Here is a 20,870-nt window from a genome sequence, read left to right as displayed (position 1 = left end):
AAAGGCATTCTTGATTTTTAACCTTTGGAGAGCAAGACAAAACCAAGAATGTTAACTGGAGTTTATCCATGTCAGTGACAGAAAGGCATCATGCTAATATCATTGACTGGTCTTATCTGGATCAAGAAGATGTGGTATATATACCCAATGGTATATATACACAATACTATTGAGCAGTCAAAAAGATAAACTCATGCCATTCGCAGCAACATGGATGGAGCTGGAAGGGATTATGCTCAGTGAAATAAGTCAGAAGGAAAAAGAAAAATACCAGATGGTTTCACTTATAGGAGGAATATAGGGGATCAAAGAAAAAAAATATTAACAACAAAAAAACCCCACAACAAAACAAAAATAAATAGACAAGTATAAATTAGAGATATTGTGCAGGGGAGGGGAAGGAAGAGGGGTCAAAATGAGGGCAGGAAGAGCACAAGGGACTGTAGTGATGGTGCACGGGTGAACTGGTGGTAGAAATTCTATGGGGACTACACCTGAGAAAAGAAAGCAAACATTACAATAAAAAAGAATAAAATAATTAATTAAAAATTAAGATAATGCATGTAAAACCATTAACATTTTATATAAGCTTAGCTAAAAGTATCTTTAGGAATTACTTCTATGTAAATGGAATAGCTAAATTTACTCATAGTATATATCATTTATCTTATTAAATAGTTAATAAAAAGAAAGACTGGTCTTATACCTGGACATAGGGGATAAATATAATCCTCACCATTTTTTAATCTGAAGCTAAATCAATAAATTACGTATTGACAAAGTATAGTCAATACTATGAAACAATGTTGTATGGCTATTTTAATAGAATATAAATGTGGGGCCTAAACATCTCACAGAATTTCTCCAGTGTGAGCTCAGTTGAGTGTCCACTGGTTTTCACATGGTGGTGAGAGAGAGGAAGCTGGAGGACTTACCCAGCAACTGTTTCAGATAAAACAGATATGATGGAGACTTAGACTAGAAAATTGGGGATGGAGGAGTCACTAGACCATACTGGCGGTGGAGGTAGAAATGATTAACATCACCAGTAAGCCAGACACAGAAATGAAAAATCCTTAAGCCTGGCCTGGAGATGGGGATGTGGGAATTGTCAGTGACTTCACAGGACTGCTTTAGAAAATATCCATAGGCACGGACCAGAGGTGGGGATATGGAGACTGAGGGCCATTACAGACAATCACCTGTCTTTACAAATTAACCCCATCACATCCTGGAAGTGAAATAAGCTGCCCTGTTGTCTGTAACCTTCACCTGCCTGTGTCTGTGCAAACATCTTCATCTCACTAGTAAACTTGCTGTGTGCCACTGAAAGGCGAACTCTATCAAAGCTTTTCTCAAAGATAACCCGAGCACCCCGCTCATCTGAACCCTACATCTCATTAGAACCCCGTCAATGTGCACATATGGAAGAACAAAATGTAATCCCAAAATAAAAATTTTTAAAAATTCATTAAAAAATTAACATATCAGAATTACTTTAAAACTAAAATTAGGGGCCTCCATGGTGGCGCAGCGGATTGAGCGCCGCTCTGTGAAGCTGTCAGCAGCCTCTGCAGTGCCAGTTCAATCCTTGCCGCCCTCGGAACAACCCACATGGCGAGCAGACCTCTCCTGTCTTGCCCGCTGCTCCCCTCAGCAGTGTATTTCATCAGTCTACCTGTTCTGTTCCCCGCTCTGTCTCTGGTGAATCCTCTTACCCTCCGCACATCTGGCCTGTACCCTGGCTCTTGTATAAATAAAAAATAAATCTTAAAAAAAACAAAAACAAAACTAAAAGTGGATGGGCCTCCCTGGTGGTGCAAGGTGTTAAGTTGCAGCACTGTAAAGCTATCTGCTGCAGCAGAGTTCCATCCCTGGCAAGGGAGGTGACCCACATGGCTCAGCAGACCTCTCCTGTCTTGCCTGCTGCTCCACACCCCCAGCAGTATATTTCAGTCAATCTGCCTGTTCTGCTCTACACTCTGTCTCTGGTGAATCCTCTCACCTCCTGCACCACTGACCTGCACCCCACTCTTGTATGCATAAATAAATAAATCTTAAAAAAAAAAACCAAAAGTGGGTGCCTAGACCTCCTGACCAAGAATCCCCTCGGGAGGGACTCAGGCACCTATGTGTTGAAAAGCCTCAGTCTGTGGGTCTGACCTGGGGCCTCGGACTCACTGCTTTGGAGCTGGGAGCTGTGGCAACTGAGAGTCATGGACTTCAGGAGGGAGCCAATCTGAGTCTTCCCCCTGGGCAGAAAGGAAACTCCTAGGGACTGTTTTCATGCTTAAAATCCTGATAGTTTTTTAAAGAATTTTTTTTGGTTGGAGTACAGATGTGGTTGCTCTTTAACAGTGGAAAAAATTCCACCTGCTACAAACACCAAGTGGAGCCAGCAAGGGGCAGGGGTCATTGCCTGGGGCTATCACCCAAGGCAAACACAGGCCTCCCAGAAGCACCAGTAATATGCTTTGCAAAAACAGGTGGGGGTGCACTGCACCCCTTAGCAGTGTACTTCAATTGATCAGCCTGTTCTGCTCCCCACTTTGTCTCTAGTGGGTCCTCTGGCCTACACCCCAGTTCTATGTATAAATAAATAAAACTTTAAAAAAAAACAGGTGGGGGGCTGGGAAACAAGATTATATCAAGTGTTAAATGAGAACTAGGAGAAGAAATGAAAACTCACTGCATTCTGGGCTCTTTGAAGGTGCATGCATCTTATAGGATCTTATAGGCTCACTGACATCCTTGGGTCATAGCTCCAACTGTTCATTGGATTTATGACATAACAACCATGGAGCTTTATTCCCTAGTATGTAAAAAATGACCCTCAAGGCAGTCAGTGATCCTATTCTCTTGGATTTTATAGACTAGTAAATGTCAAATAAAAATTTTTGGGAACTGACATATAGTTATCAACTATATTAAGGACAATGAAAAACACTAAAAATACTATAACCTACTATCATTTCGTAAAGACGGCACACCCTGAAATTTAAGAATACTGCACTCCTTAGCTTTTCTGTTTTCTGGACTGATGAAGCTTATCAACATGGCACCTCTGTAAACTAAGGCTCCTTTGCCTTCAACACTAGGGGCAGCCACATCCGCTTGCAGATGATGTTAAATTGCTCAGAGAAAGGCTAGGACTTTAAGAAACCCTGAGGAATTCAAGTGCAAAATCTTTATCTTGCTTCAGTTTCCAATTTTAATAACTGTTGAGTGTTAGCTGTCAGAAAAGTTTAAAAAGTTTATCATTGCTTTTAAAGAGAAGTAAAAGATTGTTGCACGTAGAATCAGGGAAACTTGAAATTAAAAGGTTTTTTAGCAATAATCTCATCTCTGTGTTTTCAAAGTAGTGCTCCATGGAGCTACAATGCAAGAACCTCCATTTTAATGGCTTTAAATAACTGAGCTTCTAATTAAGATGCATTTCAGTTGCAGGAGGGTGGGGGCAAGGATGCTTGGCCACCACTCATCCAGCCCATCTCTTATTTAAAGTGGAAAACTGGGACTGAGGGAACCCCTGGGATTTGTCTGAGCCACCTGTTTAGTTGGCAGAACTTGGTAGCACTACACCAGTGGGGTGGGGTGGGATGACAGGATCGTTAGCATCATCCTTCATAGTGTCTGTTCTCAGATGCATCAACAGTTGAACCAAACCGTCCTACTGCTCCACGGCAGGAAGGGTCCCTCACAGTCTCCTTTGGGAAAGCTCTGACTGTCTTGTTTCCTCACTGACTCTCTGCTTGGCACTCTATTCATACAAGAATGACATAATGACAAATGTTTTACTGACAACTGGTGGAAACTAATTTTTAAACTTCAGGACTGCATTTTTGCTCCTCTTTTATCATCGATAAAAATCTATTGGATAGTACAACTGCTTCTCCGTATTGTGGGGGATTGGTTCCAGACTCCCCCTAGGATGCCAAAATCCTCAGATGCTCAATGGCACAGTATGTGCATAGCTTTATACATTTTCCCCGGTATACTTTAATCATCTCTAGATTACCTATAAGACCTAACACAATGTAAATGTTATCTTACTAGTCATTATAATAGATTGTTTAGGAAATGATGACAAAGAAGTCTGTGCACATTCAGTACAGATGCAACTATCGTTGGCCTAACTACTTAGTACAGATTTGCACTCTGGGATGGCTAAATCCACACATGTGGAAACCACAGATATGGACCTTGACTGCATTTCTTTATATGTGACGATTACAGAGCTAATATTTGTATGACCATGAATATCATTTTATGATTCTAAGGTCATGTCCATGTAAAAAATTTGAAAGGTGAATAATAAAATATGGCTCAGCTATTAAAAAAAAACTGAACTTTTGCCTTCGCAACATGGTTGGAACTTGAGGTGATTATGCTAAATGAAAGAAAGTAAATGACAGCGGCCAGATGGTTCCCTCATAGGTGGATTATCAATAACCAAAGCAAACAAACTACCAGAACACAACAAAAATAACTCATAGGCTGGTGCTACTGGAGGAGAAGGGAAAGGGTGGTAGGAGGAAAGGGCAGAGGGGGTCAGTTTGATAGTGTGAATAGCATCAGAACTTTGGTGGGAGGTGAGGTGGGGCATGTACACACAAAGAAGTGTGAAGCTGTACTGTCCACATTTAGGTAGTACTGTAAACCAATAGTTTTGTTTAGAAAACCCTTGAAGTCAAGGTGCATCTAGTTGTTTATCTGAGCTCTTCACACAGCTTGATTGCATTGTATGTTAACAACATGTATATGTCAAGTCTACCACAGACTGCATGATTCATTCATTTTGTAGAAAGCACCTCAATGGTGAGATGCAGCATCTGGTAAGTATGGAAACAAAAAAATAAAAAAAAACCAAACCAACAAAAACCCCAACCAATTCTGCATAACATAAAACAGTGATTTTCAAACCGTGGTTTGTAATCACTTGTGGATCATGACATCAATTTACTGGGCTAGGAGAACATTAGAAACACACATGAGAGCCAAAAGTGCTGCATATCAAAGAATGTGCAGGCCTTAAGGGTAAATATTATTTCATAACACTTTATCTCAATCATGTAATGTATGAACACATATGTGCTGTGTCATGATATAAATATGCATTCCTCAGCCCTGAATATTGCCTTAGAGAACACATTTGCCTCTGCGTACTGGGTGCTCTTCTGGGGACCCTTTCCCTTCCATACAAGAACAATGATCTCTGAGCACCACCGTGTCCTTTTCCACTGCTATATTCTGGACACTTCCTGCAATCATCACCGTGTCAGCTTAGTACAGGGAAAGTTCCCAGGGCGCATTTGAATGTGGGTCACCAGAAACCTCGGAGCCCTGCTCCATTGTGCGGGCACCATGCCAGGGGGTGCAGAGATGGGGCTCTTCACAGACTTGGTGTTCGTCTTTTTCTGAGGCAGTGCCTCACCTGCGCATTGCTGGCTCCTTGCACAGGGTGCACAGGGACGAGGGACTGTTTCTACATAAATGCCTTCAACAATGTGCACACTCCACTGGTTATAAATCATGTAAATGAAATTCAACAGAATTAAAGCTTCAAATAAAATCAAAGTTTTACTTAGTCATACTTAAAAACAAAAGTACACAGTTTTATTTATATTGCTTAAACTACTATAGTTACCTAAAAAGTTGATGTATTAACAGTCTGTGGCTAATGATAGTAATTGTATAACTCCAGTACCACATCTCATACAGTCAAGTTAAACATTAGCCTTTTGATTTTTAAGCAGTTATAAACTTAATTTATTTTAAAAAAACCATAATACCATATATTTAGTTCCAGTTATTACTTTTATCTAAAATGAAAGTACATGATACTGAGGGAAAGAAAATACTATTTAATCATTTTCCAAACACATCATGTACACCTGATTTGGAGGGTGAGCTCAATTTAGCCCATGATTCTAGAAGTATAAACTGGAAGGGCACTCACATTGGTTTAGTTCAAACCCTTCATCTTTCATATTGGGAAAGGGCTGCACACAGGACACACTTATCTAAGCTCATGTAATTACACAATTAGAGAGATGCCTCAGGTTTTGACAACACATCTAAAATATTTTCCATTTCATAACAGAAGTTTATACTATGATACAGCCGTATGTTTAAAAAGATCAAATCAGATAAAAAGGAAAACAAATACATGGTAACATTTTAGACTAAAAAACCCTTTAGCCAGAGTTTAATAAAAATGTATTTTGACAACTGTGTCAAGATAACATAATCAGTGTGGAATACAATGTTGTAAACATTGATGGCAGATCATCTTTGGTGAAGCAACTCCTTCGTATGTTTATGTATTACTCTTGTGTATTAGTTGTGTTTTCTTCTGCATCATCTGAGTTAAATTTTTTCCACAAGAACTTGTCATTTGATTTCCAAAGAGAAGTTTCTACCTCCTCTTTCCTTTTGGAGGATGAAGCGAAGGGGACTTTTTCACATAGAGTCTCAATCACTGCCAAGTCAGTGAGTTTACTGAGACTGTCGTCATTCTGCTCATTTAAGATGTCCCAGAAATCTTTTGGTCTCTGTTTTGCTTTTTCCACAGGCTCTGAAAGAACTTTCTTTGGCAGTCGTGTGGGTCTGTTCCCGTGACTTTTAAAGAGGTCATCAAGAATAGAGGTGTCACCAAGAAAGCCTACCACAGAAGTGTTTTCTAACACGGGATTTTCTCTATTTTTGATCTTCACTTTGAAAAGAGGTCCATTTCGTGGGGCATCTTGTTGCTCTTTCATGGTGTTTTCCAACTTTTTCTCATATGCCTCAGACTTATTGTTCAGGGAACAAGATGCCATAGAATCTTTGGATGCTTGACTGTTTTTCTCATTGTCAGTCTCTTGGGTAGAATTTATAGGTGATTTTTTAGTTTCTACATCATTAGAAAGCACCTCTTCTCTACAGGAACCATGATTTTGGAACTTAATTGATTTCTCCTTATATACTTTTGGGCTACACATTTGAGAATTTTTTTGGATAGAATCTTTAAATGACAAAGTTTCAGACTCTGACAATCTTTCTTTTATAAGAGGTTCTCTTTTTTCAGACTTACTCTTGATTCTCTTTCCTTCCTCATTGGCAGATTTAATGAATCCTGATGCAGAATCCACAAAAAATTCTTTTACCTCTGGATACTGAGAAGCATAAAAGTCTCTTAGCATTTTCTGTCTTTCTTCTGAAGTGGCATTAGTTATATTTTCAGCAAATTCCTTTACAGATGAAAAGTTAAAATAAGAAGTCATCTCTTCAAATTGTTTCCTGAAGAATTAATGAAAAAACCAGTAGTTATTTTTTATTATACTTATTTTTAAAGAACTCAGCATTGTGATGTAAAATATAGAGACAAAGCAATGCACTTTTATCCATTTAGTATGTTAGCTTAATTCCATAATGGAATACATTCCAGCAGAATATGAACTCTTTCCGTACATTACTGAGAAAATATTTTAGCTAAGGAAATCACTAGCTTTCTAAGTTATTCTAATTTAAACCTATCATGTATTTCCTGTGAATTATGGAATCCCAGCGTGCTATTCCTTTAGTTGGCCAATTTATGATTGGCATGAGAATAATAATCTATAGCCTGTATTTGAATATCTATGTTGCATTCAAATTCCATGAGATAAAACTGTCAAAGAAGGACCTTAATAAAAAGAAAAGAAAATATTCTGAAAAATTAAGAACTTTTTCTTCTCTCCTTCTCACTTCCTTCTTTTAGAAAACAACATAAAAACTTCCACACAATTTTTTTTTGATCGCAAAAAAATATTCCAAACCAATAAACCTAGATTCTTCCTTACCCCAATTGGCCTGACTTCAGTATAGACTGGCAGTTGAAGAATTGAGTTTAATTCTTACTATAAAATACAAAAAAAAAAAAAAAAGCTGTTATATAAATGTATGAAGAAATGGGCTTTCTAGAAACCTGGTAAGATGGAAGCAGATAGTTTAGGGACCATGAGCACTAGACTTTACTCCTTTCCCCAGGTGAGGGTGCTATGGACTGAAATGTGTCCCTTTCAAATTCATACCTCCAATGTGTATGTTTTTGGAGAGAGGGTCTTTAGGAGGCAATTAAGACTAAAAGAGGTTATAAGAAATTGCCATGAGAGGACAGAATAAGATGCAATCCAGAAAGAGAGCCCTCACCAGTAACAGCACCTAGATCCTGGGCTTCCCAGACTCCAGAACTGTGAGAAAAAGATGTCTGTAATTTAAGCCCCAGTCCAAGGCAGCCGAAGCAGACTAAAATGACTTTGTTGATGCTGGGGTTAGCCTGTGAGTCAGAAGACCCTTATGTCTGTAAATATTCTTTTAAACAAAAGCCATAGATGGTATTATAGCACATGATTAAAAGTCCTGAAGTTTTAAAGTCACATCTACATTTTACATCATATTTTCTTTAAACAGCTATTCAACAAATATTTATAGAGCTGTCTTATATGCTAAGGACTGAGGAAGAACTAAACAACAGTGAACAAGCCTTAGTTTCCTATCTTCAAGGAGTTTATAGTCTAGTTGCAGGAATATCAAACCAAAAGAAAGTGGTAAATTCCATGATGCTAGTGGATGTCAGGTTCTGTGAGTTTCCACAGAAGAGGCACTGAAGCCAGTAATGGGTGGTGGTAAAGTGGTAAGGGAAGGCCTCTCTGATGTCATCTCAAGTCAGTCAGTGAAGGTGAGAGAAGAAGCCTTCTAGGGAGTGAGGGTATGTGCGCAGGTCCAGTTCCAAGGGGATGAGGCGCACAGAGGGGTAGGTGAAAGTGCCAAGGAAGATGCTGAAAATGCTGAGGGATTTGTTTGCCAATTTCAGAAGTTTGAGTCTTATCCTGTACATTAGAGAGAATCCTGAGGGTAAAAGAATAGCTTTCAAAATGAATGTAAGTAGGAGTTTAAAGTCTATATTATTTTTGCTACCCAGACCAGGTTACAAAAGTCTGTGTTTTGATTTTTAGTGGCAATCCACATGGCAGGCTCATGACTTTCTTCTGTGGCTTCAGATAAGCACTAGAGCTTCTAGTGTACACTAGAGTGGACCCCTTCAATTCCAAATCCAGATGCTATCTGTGCCTGATCAACAGCCACTCTCACTGCCAACAGAATATAAAATAACACAGATGCAAGCCCACAAATTTCTGTTTGGAAATTGCCAATGTTCTTGTGGGAAAGCAATAAGCACAGGCTTAAAAGGTTCCCATTTTCCCTTTACACGAAGTAGTAAAGTATTAATATTTTGTTTAGTAATCATCTCTGAATTCATTTTCCTAGCCTTCCTAATAAACACTTGTGCTGTAAAGATTAAGTTATTAGCAAAGTTAAAGGCTGCTGTCATGTATCTGACATGGTTGTATCTCAGAAGCTGCTAGTGGACTTCCTTTCACCTTTGCTGTGCTGACCTCACCCCTGACCCTGCAGCTCTGTCACCTGTGGAAGAAAAGTGCTTCTGATCCCATTTCACCCGAGTAGTCCTCAAGTCTATTAGATTGTGCCGTTGCTCTTTACAGGATGAATTAAGATAGTTATTTGTACCTCCTAACTTGCTTTTGTAATTTTTGGTCCTCAAAAGAACTTGACACTAAAATTGAAGGAACTGTGAGTTATAACCAGAGGGGTAAGCTAGCTATTTTGTGGGGAAAATTGGAAAATTAGAGGCAGACACTCATGAACTACTTAGAGAAGGAAAGAAAATCACAAACATAGGTAGCAAGAACAAGTTATGTATCAAAAACAAGTTACATTGTCATGGACAAAATTCAAATCTCTTTCCCCTTTTCTTGAGCAACCAGGGGAGAAAAGGTGGAACACAGCTAAATTTTTCTCTCTGCCTAAGCTTTCTGAAGTGGAGGTTGGACTAAAAATTTCATTCCGATGCTCCATAGGGACTGCTGCCTGGTGCACACTTGATTCTCATAAAGTAGGATGGTTAGTAGGAGAGTGTAGAGACTGTTCCCTAGTTTGGATGTTGGCATTCTAACATTAGACGCCCTTTACCTTTTCACTTAGCATGAAGTATCCATTCCTTAGGTTGGGTAGAGAAAAAAAGGAAAAGAGGCAAAACCAAATCATCATTAACCTTTTATTTATATACTACTAAAGGGATGAACACACGTGACCCTGAAAGAGGGACAAAATGGCCTAGCAAAAAACTGCCAATATGAAAAGGCACATCACGTGAAAATCATGCTGTGAGTGTGTGAGGAGGCGATGGTTGTAGCAGTGTGGTGTGTTCCCCTTCTTGGGCAATGGTGGGCAGCTGAGAGTTGTGCTCCAGTCTGCCATACCAGCACCAAACAGTAGAGGGATCAGCCCTTTCTGAGCAGCTATGGGCACAGATGCCGGGCACTGCCACCCCCTTGAATGAAGCGTGTGGAACCCAGAGTCAGCACCATTTCCCCACTATCTGCAGAGGTCAACAGGACCAACTCAGCCATGCCTCTCAGGGATCACTGCTTACTCCCCAGTTATCCATAGCCACGAAGGGTCTTTCATCCCCTTGCCTGCTGTACATCCCCTCACCAAAGCCAATCTCTCAGATGTCGAAAGCATCCTTTGGTGCCCCTGAAACCAGGCAATGATTTGTCAACTCCCCTGTGTCTTCCATGCCAAATGCTCCCTCTGTCCCCTCAGGGCACGCTGCCCAAGCAGCCCTTGCAAGTAAAGGCTCTTATACGACATATACCTTATACCTTAAAGCTGTCTCTTATAACTTATACCCTTATTTCTCAGTGTTCATGCTTCACATTGCTGCCATTATCTTAAAAATTATTTCCTCTTTTAGGGGGGTGGGAATTGCATGGGACTATAACCAAGATGAAAAAGCATACACTGCGCAAAAATGAAAAATGATATAAAAATATATAAAATAAAATATATAAAAAATTATTTCCTCTTTTTACAGTTAATGCTGTCAGGTTAAATGATTTTCTTCCTTGTCTAGTAAACTGACCTTTTAATTATTTCTTGACAGTGACCAAACACTCAAGATCTTAGATTAGTTGCTTAATTTCCCCTCTCTTGCCATCATTCTTGATAATATCAATATCCATGTGGCTCTCCCACCCAACTCCTCACTTAACTTTCTGTATCCTTTCCTTTTTATTTTTTTTTTAAAGATTTATATTTATTTATTTATGCACACAAGAGCAGGGTACAAGCCAGAGGTGCAGGGGGTGAGAGGATGCACCAGAGACAGAGTGGGGAGAACAGGTGGATGTACTGAAGTCCACTGCTGAGGGGAGCACTGGGCTAGGCAGGAGAGGTCTGCTGCACCATGTGGGTATCTCTCTGGCTGGGGATGGAACTCATGCCTCGGTGGCCGGGACAGTCTGATAGCACTGCCACTTTAACCCCTGTGCCAGAGAGGGGGGGCCCGGCTGAACTTTCTTTGCCTCACCTCCAAAGTTTGGTTCTCTTCCTGGGTCCCCTCCCCCAGGCCACACCCTGCCATTACTGCTAAGTGTACACCTTCCAAATCCCAAATTCAATCACTTTACACTCCAGCTCCATGGCTCAGTTACCCCCATGCTGGAATACATGTTTGACCTTATAAGTCCTCCAAATGATGGGCTCTCTTATTTTTCACTATCATCAATCTCCCCTTGTTCAGTTTAGGTGCAATTTTATAATCATTCCTCTGCAAACAACCTTCAGCTTCCTTGCTTCTTTCACCTTCATTTTAACCCCTAGTAAAACCCAATCATCTCTGTATGCTGTGTCTGCAGCTTAGAGATTAAAGTTTGCTGATGACTCCCACATTGGCTTTACTGGATTGTTCTCACACAGGGATGGTTTGACTGGAACTGCTCTCAAACAGGGACTCATTATCACCAATGAATTCTTGTCCCAAGTCTCAGCAAACGTGTCACCTGACTCAAGGTCTTCCCTGAATCTCCAATATAAAGGTAGTTGCACTTCTCTGATCCTATTATTCTCTCTCCATCTCTTTCTCCATTTTATAATTATTTATTTATCGGTTTCTTTAATTGTCAAAATTTAATGGTTTGATACCAACCCCCTCACTGCACTGGAAGTTCTATGTCTGTGTTATTTTACACTGTATATTCAGCACCAAGCACAATACCTGGGTGCATTAAATGTTCAACAATGAATGAGTGAATATAAAGTCTTTAAGCATTTCACTTTTATCAATTCAGGGATTAGCCTTCTAAAATCATCTCTAATATTTGGAACTTATTTTTTTAAATGGCAAATTCAGATTTTCTGAAATATTCAGATGACAGATGTGGTCAAAATTCAAATAATCTGTGTATTTCAATAAGGGACTATCCTTCTCTTGAGAATTATCCATTAACTCCAATGTTACAGACAACATACCTGCGGAATACTTTCGGCGTTTCTCCAATTATGAAGGTAGTCTGGTCTGCATGATAAATTTTCTTCTTCTTCTGGCTTACTGGGTGTGAAAGGTAAAGGGGAATTGAAGAGCTTCCTTCACTTAGTTGTTGGTCTTTCTTGGTATGCGTCAATGTATCTGCCTTCCTTTTTTCTTTATATGTCTGAAAAAAGGGAAGGAAGCAAAAACTAAAATCTAAATCAAAACTAAAGAATCAGTTTTGATCAAGTAAGGCCATTTTACCTTTCCCAAATACTTTTTATAATCAAGCATATTGTATTCTATAGCTGATACCACTGTCAAAAGCTGTTAACTTAGATCTTTAAAAGAAGATACAGGCAAAACTGCTTTATGCCTTTTGTAAAGACATAAACATAATGCCAACAATTTGTTTTTGCTGTGTCTATTGTTTAAAATATATGTTAAATAGAAATCTTTTTTTAAAGGTATAAGAAAAGTAATGGTCATAATATGAGTATAGGCATAATGATATATATATTGACATCTACAATCTAAATAAGGATAAATATTTGTACTTACATAAAGGTCATAAAATGGAATATTAAAAAATTAAAAATTCAGTAATTTCTCTCAATATTGTTAAGCAGACTTTCAGTTATTTAATTTTACATATATAGTCAAACTTTAAAAAATAATCTTTGTGATATTTGTCCCCTAGAGACAAATACAAAGTTTTTCATTAACCTACTTGAGTCTAATTGGGGTGCAAGATTCAGTAGAAATTAGTGATTTTAAGATGCTAATATTTTTTTTTTTACAGATTATGTGTTACTTGCTTAATATAAATTGAACTGAACTTTTGCAATTGACAGTTAGGAAAGCCCAAACTGGGGACACAGAATAGAAACAGGGTACTTTCTTAGTCTAGACAGAATCACAAGTGAAAAATATGCCCAGACTGCTCCATTTGTGAAATTTGATTTTATGTGGTATGAAAAATCTAAGCTAGAAACCAACTTAAAAATAAACTAATGAAGAGGCCTCCCCTGGTGGCGCAGTGGTTGAGCGCTGGGCTGCGAAGCTGCCCGCAGCCTCTGCAGTGCCAGTTCGATCCCCGGTCATGGGCGAGGGTCCCATATAGCGCTCAGACCTCTCCTGCTGTGCCTGCTGCTCCCCTCAGCAGTGTATTTTGTCATTCTGCCTGTTCTGTTTTCCACTCTCATTCTGGTGAATTCTCTCACCCTCCTGCACTTCTGACTGTACCCAGTGCTTGTATAAATAAATAAATAAATAAATAAATAAATAAATAAATAAATCCTTAAATAAATAAATAAATAAACTAATGAAAACCACAGATCTCAATGAGGGGAGAATACAAAAATATACCATAGGAAGCCTTATCACAATCCAGAGAACACTTGTGATTTCAATGATGGGGGTAGAGGGGAAAAAGAGAAATTCAAAAATGATGAAGAATATATAAAATCCACCACCACAAAAGTTGACAGATGCAGCAGAACATTCACATCTGAGAGGTTATAGATAATAAAGCAATCTTAAAGAGATTTTAGATCATTAGCATATTCAGGAAGATAAAGGAAGGAAGAGAATCCACCAGCAAGAAGGAAGCATTCTATAGGCAGATCTTAGAAAGAACCAAATACAAACTCTGAAAAGGAAATAACAATTTTGAAATGAAAAAGAGACAGAAACAAAGTTAAAATATGGGGTAAGTAGCAGCCCAAATAGCCCTACAAAGATAGTTAATAAATTAGTAGAATTACTCAGAATGCACCGCAGAGATTTAAAAGAAAGAAAATAAAGATACATTAAGAGGCAGAGATATGGAAGAACACATGCCAAAATTTCTAGAATACTAGGAGACAATAAAAGAAAATGGAAGAGAATGCCAAAGAGATAATAGCAGAGAACTGAAGAAGGCATAAATACTTAAACTAAAAAAGGAGAGAGCATTTCTGGTGGAAAAAAATGAAAATAAATTACTTTATACCACAGATAAAGAGAATACCTTAAAAACTACCAGAGAGAAAAGACAAGATATTCCACAAAGAAATGACAATCAAATTAATGGCAGACTTTTTATTAATTGTACCACCAAGACAATGAGGAAAGTTCTTAAACATACAGAGAGAAAATAACCTAGAATTCTATATCCAGTTAAATTATCATTTAAGAAATTTTCAGAGAGACGACACTATAGAGTTTACAAGATACAAACTCTGGCCAAAGCATAATGGAATTACTTTTCCGTTTGCAGGAGTTTAACAGGGTTGAAGTGGCACATATCAATGAATGTGGGTAGGGAATGTTTTTTTCATTTCACAAACATTTACTTAGTAACTATATGTTCCTGGCACTAGGCTATGTAGCTGAGCACAAAGATATTTTTATTACAAAAAGGTCCCTAACCTTAAAAGTGACAAATCCAGTTTTTTTAAAAAGTGGCTACTTTGGGGTGGTAGCAGTGTTAAGGAGAAAAAGAAAGCTAACTTTCACATGTACCAGCAGTAGGGGAGAAAAAGAGCTCAGGGTGGTGGAAGAAACCAGGAAGATGGCACATTTAGGATTTTCTTTTCTTTTTTATAAATCATTTATCTTTAACTTATACTCAGTTTGATTTTTTTTGAAATATTCAAAAGATATGTATTAGCAAATCATTTAAAATAAAAATACACAGACTTCAAAATCTACGGTGGTTCAAATGGATAAACACAAAATGTCAGCTGGCCATGTTAAATCAGGGCTTTGTGTGAGTCAGAAGTATTTAAAGTACCTTTTTTAACAGACATAATTTCTTAAATCTGGAAATATTACTAATAAAAGAGGAAAATTCTCATCTTTAAAAAGAGATTTGAGGGCCTTCCTGGTGGCACAAGGGGTTAAGATGCAGCACTATGAAGTTATCTGCAGCCACTGCAGCATGAGTTCCATCCCCAGCCAGGGAGTTAATTCACATGGTGCAGCAGACCTCTCCTGACTCACCCGCTACTCCCTTCAGCACTGTATTTCAGTAGATCCACCTGTTCTTGTCCACACTCTGTCTCTGGTAAATCCTCTCACCCCCTTCCCCCCATATCTCTGGCCTGTACCCCAGTTCTTGTATACATAAATAATCTTTAAAAAATAAACAATAAAAAAAGATTTGATGTATTTATTTTTATCATGAGAACAAGATGAGTGCTTAAAAGTTCTAGTAAAAAGGCTCATTATCTTTGATGATCTACAAGAAATAATACTCAATGAGTATTTCTATTGAGATGGAAATGTTTATTTCCAAAGAGATGGAAATGTTTATGTGAAGATAAGGAAGCAAGCAGGAAGAGGAGACACTGGGGCATCCCAGAACATTCCCTCTTGATATACTGCATTCTGAAGTCCGGGAGAAATCATGTCAGGCATGGTCAATTTTTACTTATTTACATGATAGAACATTCTGAGTCTTTCTGATTCTAGACGCATTACATAGCTCAGATAATTTTTCATAAATTGGTTTTATAAATTCTTCAGGAAAATTCAGCTTCTACAACCACAGCTATCAGATACACAGACCTTTAATTTTTGTCAACTATTCTATATTTTTAAGCCTGATTATTTTAGACAATAATAAAAGGACAAAAGCATTCCTCTCTCACATGGGCTCAATATCTTCCTTTTATTTTAAAATCTATTTAGGCTCGGATTTTCATTTTAGTGTGGTACTTCAACACACTACTGAAACAAGGCTGTGAAAGAAAATTTTGATTGTTAATTAACTTAATAAACACTTCAGTGCTCTTGTTATAAAAATTGGTTTCACTGGGCCTCCCCTGGTGGCGCAGCGGTTGAGCGCTGGGCTGCGAAGCTGCCCGCAGCCTCTGCAGCACCGGTTCAATCCCCGGCCACCAGCGAGGGTCCTACATGGCGTGCAGACCTCTCCTGCCGCCCGCTGCTCCCCTCAGCAGTGTACTTCGGTCCTTCTGCCTGTTCTGCTCCGCTCTAGCTCTGGTGAATCCTCTCACCCTCCCATGCTTCTGACTGTACCCAGTGCTTGTATAAATAAATAAAAAAATCTTTAAAAAATAAAATTAAACCAGTTAAAAAAATTGGTTTATAGTATTTTTTATAATAGTTGATGATATAAGCGTACCTGCAATTATAGGGAGAGTTATAATCTATCATAAAACAAGGTATGAGGTAAGATTCCAGGTTATGGAAATTATACTCAAACTCATTCATTACCACTAATGTCAAAGCTATAAAGTGATATGACACTGAGGGAACACTATAAGCTACCAATGTAATGAAGGCTTAAATAACGAAATTGAGTGCACTGATTTGGATTAAGAATTTAAAAGATAATACTGTGTTTCCTTGATATTAGGATAGGTAATGAAGTTGTTTATGATACTCAAGAAAGCAAAATAAATTCACCCCTCTTTCTGCCAGAGGGTAAAGTGGCCAACAAGTGACATACTAAGTCTATATTTGATAGAATATTTGACAATCATAACATGAAGTAGAAATCCCAGTCGCTGCAAAAGTCCTTAATTTTGTCCTTTTTCTTAAAAAAATTTCTTCAATTATCCATCAAGATTTGTCTTGAGAAAGTACCTGTATATTCTATAAATCTGATAAAGATTTCATTTCTCTTAAATGATTATTACATTATTATATTATATTATAACCTCCTATAATTGTATTTATTATAAACTATATATTATATTACACATAATGTATGGATTACATCATATAATATTATAACTGTTCTAGTCTATGTATAATATAATCTATATATTATAATATAATTAAAATATATCATTGTATGATTATAATAATAATAAAGAATTATGTAGGCAAGAACTTTGAGTGGTCTTTGTATAGTCTAAATATTTCTGTAGATATGTATTTTAGAAAGCCTGACAGAGTATAATTTATAACTAATTGCCATGTTCATTATTATTTTCAGAAATTATTTGTTATTGTTAGGCATTTCTGCCTCACTATATGAAAAATCACATTCAACCTATGAGACCTTTATTAAATATAAAAATTAGTAAGTGTAAGGAATGTAGTAATTATTTCTAGATAATGTAAATATAGTTATAAAGTTAATTTGGTGATAAAATTAGTTGAATAGTTACTTAAGAAGCTGAATTTATCAGAGAATATTAAAGTAATAATTCTAATTTATGAGTAGCAATATGTCTCCGTCTTTGGACATACATATACTTTATGGATCTTAGTTGAACATTGAAAAAGTAAGAGGAAAAACTCTCTTCGTATAGCTCACAGTAAAATAAGTCTAAAAAAGTCAAAGGTAGACTGTAGCTGACTCTGTAAGTCCTAATCTGATTTATATATTTAAATATTTAAAAATATGATGTTATATGTACAATATTGCTATTATAAGATTTCAGAATATAAAAAAATAGTTAATTCAACTAAAACATTAAATGTACATTATTTGTATAAGTGGTAATTGTTCTAATACATTTTGGCCAAAATAGTCTCCTATCCACAATTTAGTGTTTAACTTGGAAATGGCTCACTTAGAAAACTTCATGAATACCTGCTGTGATTTAATCTTGATAAAGTTATAAAATCATTGTTTGAAGATATATTATAAAAATTACTGTTTAAAATGTATACAATCTATAAAATAAGTTATAATTATTTTAAGCTATAATATATATTATAATAAATAAGAGGATACTTTTGTAGGGAAAAATTCCTATGAAATTCCTAGAGCAGCCAAAGTGAATCCACTTTAGACCTAATTAACTGCACATAATTTTATGACTTATTTCTTACTGAGAAGTTTTAGGTACTTCTAGGAAAGTGCCTTATCTTTAGATTAATAGTATGAAATAATTAAATGATCTTTGGTAGTAAGTACTCTCATTTTCCTTTGAACCAAAAGTTCCAATGTGTATTGCACTGTCTACATTTCAAGGTATTACATGTTAGTCAAGTGGAATTATTTTAACTGAACCAGTCATTTTTTGAAAGATGTAACTAAAAAAATCTAAAGTATATGTAGACTTTCAACATGAAAGAGTTAAGAAAAGCAAAACAGACACTTAAAAAGTTGGCAGATAGTAATCATTGATGTTAGTGTACTGAGAAAAAAAAATAAAAAATGGAATATTCCCCTGAAGGAAAAAGAAAGAAGGATCAGTAGCAGAACTATGAAGAGGGAAGCCAAAGATCTTCACAGAGAACTGCAGGGTGCACCTGCCTCCAGCCCTGCCTCTGACATTGCCTTAAAGGAGCACCACAAGCCTTGGCCTGGTATTTGGTGGAAGCCAACAACTCACAAAGACCTAATACCACTGGTGTCTTTGACACCACCTCCTAGTGACCAGTGGTGACAAGGCACTATTGCCAGTGCTGTCTAGCACTGTTGACAGGTGACTGTTGAGAGCTGTCTATTGCTTCTGATTGTCCAGCACTGCCTCCTGGTGCTGTTTCCTGTGCTGATGTCCAGTCCCAGCATCCTGCACTGTCTAGTCTGGCCTCCAGACTGCTGCTATGAGCTGCTGTGGTGTCATCTCAGCAGCCTCAACTGTGAGCTGCCTTCACCTGCCACCACTAGTTGGATTCTGGCCCACTGCCAGCAAGTGTGCCATGAGCTCCAGGCCCTCATTGATAGGACAGCACAATTCTGAACAAGTGGCCTTTTGCTTGGGACTTATGGACACTATCTGGGGTGAGTTGTCCACTTGTGGCCTTAGATACTTTGTTTTCCCCGTTTGTTAAATAAACCCCATTGTAATTGTTCCTTGAGCAATTGAGTGGTCTTGCAATTGTGCACAGGTGTGAGAACCCATAAACACTGACCTGTCCCCTACCTTGGCACTGTCCTCTCACCCTCTGTGGGTGTAGACCTGTTTCATGCCCAGATGGTTTCTCCAGAAAACACCTACAGAACATACACTAGAAAGAAGAGCAGTGTATATTTAACTGCCAGATTCTCTGTTTCTTCCATAATCAGATAATTAGGCTTGATTAATTATTTTTAAAGATTTATTTATTAATGCATACAAGAACCGGGGTACAGGCCAGATGTGTGTGAGGGTGAGAGGATTCACCAGAGACAGAGTCGGGAACAGAACAGGCAGACTGACAAAATACACTGCAGAGAGGGCAAGACAGGAGAGGTCTGCCATGCCATGTGGGTATCTGCCTGGCCAGCCGGGATCAAACCCGTGCTGCATAGGCTGCAGACAGTTTCACAGTGCTGCACTCAACTGCCTGCGCCGCCAGGGAGGCCCCGGCTTGATTAATTATTGAGAAAACTTGAAATGGGAGGGAGATTTTCAAAGGCACTGGAAGCTCATGACAGTTCTGACCCTATGAGGAGAGTGGAAGGATTATTTCAAGTTTGGATTACAGAATCACCAGAGAACCTGCCCATCTCAGGAAAGCTCTTTGGTCTCCACCTTGTTCTTGAGAATAGCACAGAGCTTCACAAACCCACTTTACAGTCACTGCCACATGTAGGTACATTGTGTGGCTACAGGCCCTCACATTGACTTGATCACACCAACTTTGCCATAAAGTCTAAAAACATCAAGTATGCTTTCATTTTTTTCTTCATTAAACTTTAAATAGTAAAGTCTGAGAGGCATCAATGCTTTTGTTCACACATCTGTTTAAACAAAAGAGTCAAAAGAAATCTTTCTTCGGGGAAGGGTGAAATCCTATAAACATATAAAAAGTCATAAACTTGTTTGTCTTTGCAGAGCAGGGATTTAGGAGTACTATAAAAACATATAGCACATGTAAATACATTCATTCAAATGGTATCTGAGAATCTAAACAATGAAAACTTTTAAGGCTCTTTGCATAAGTGTGAAAAGTTCCTATCCTCAATGTAATCATTCAAGATTTCTGCCTGGAGGTTGCAAATGTTACTGCAAATGCAGTTTTTCAAAACTCAACAAAAACCTAAGACAACTATGAGTTACTCCTGAATTGTCTTCACTCACTCTCTGGAGAAAAGCCAACTAATTAGAGGACCCACCACATATCTATACCAAAGTGAGTTTTTCTGCATACGTGTTAAAAAGTGATATTCAAATCTGAAAAAACACTTAAATTCAAATCCAATCCTTTTTTTAATTGGTAGAGAGAGATTAGTTTGTAACTGAGGTTTTGCTTTTTTCTGTCAAGGAATATATAGTTACAATCCAGGTGTGTGTGTGTGTGTGTGTTGCTTTCTGAGTAAGTCACAAAATGAAAAATACATATTGATCCCTCTGAGTATAGTTTCCTTTTTTATTCACAGCAGTCCATTTTTCATTGTCCATCTAAAAGACAAAACCAAATGCCAGTCTTGGGATAGCAGTTGATACTGTGGGACACACACTACAAACAGAAATATGAAAAAAAAAAACCCATCTCCTCAGGATCTATTAACCTGGTGGTACTGCCTCAGCAGTCAACCTTTGGGAAAGGGCCAGGTGAAACAGTGACAATTACATTCATCAAAGCCTGCAAGGAGCAAGAGGGGTGTCTGTTACTTTCCTCA

General features: G+C 37.9%; 1 protein-coding gene across 1 annotated transcript in view; it reads right to left on the bottom strand.

Moving 5' to 3' along the window:
* Nucleotides 1-6,326: 6,326 nt before the first annotated feature.
* Nucleotides 6,327-20,870, bottom strand: part of ERCC6L2 (ERCC excision repair 6 like 2) — a gene marked incomplete at its 3' end in the record, with an annotated part of 122,014 nt that continues 107,470 nt past the window's right edge. The window contains exons 18-19 of the mRNA XM_084236151.1: nt 12,358-12,539; nt 6,327-7,281 (exon numbers count right to left, since the gene is read on the bottom strand). Coding sequence (XP_084092277.1) covers nt 6,327-7,281; nt 12,358-12,539 — 1,137 coding nt within the window. The remainder of the gene's footprint in view (nt 7,282-12,357; nt 12,540-20,870) is intronic.

The sequence above is a fragment of the Talpa europaea genome, assembly GCF_964194135.1.
Source record: "Talpa europaea genome assembly, chromosome: 7".
Classification (NCBI taxonomy): domain Eukaryota; kingdom Metazoa; phylum Chordata; class Mammalia; order Eulipotyphla; family Talpidae; genus Talpa; species Talpa europaea.
This window is presented reverse-complemented; position numbering and strand designations above follow the sequence as displayed.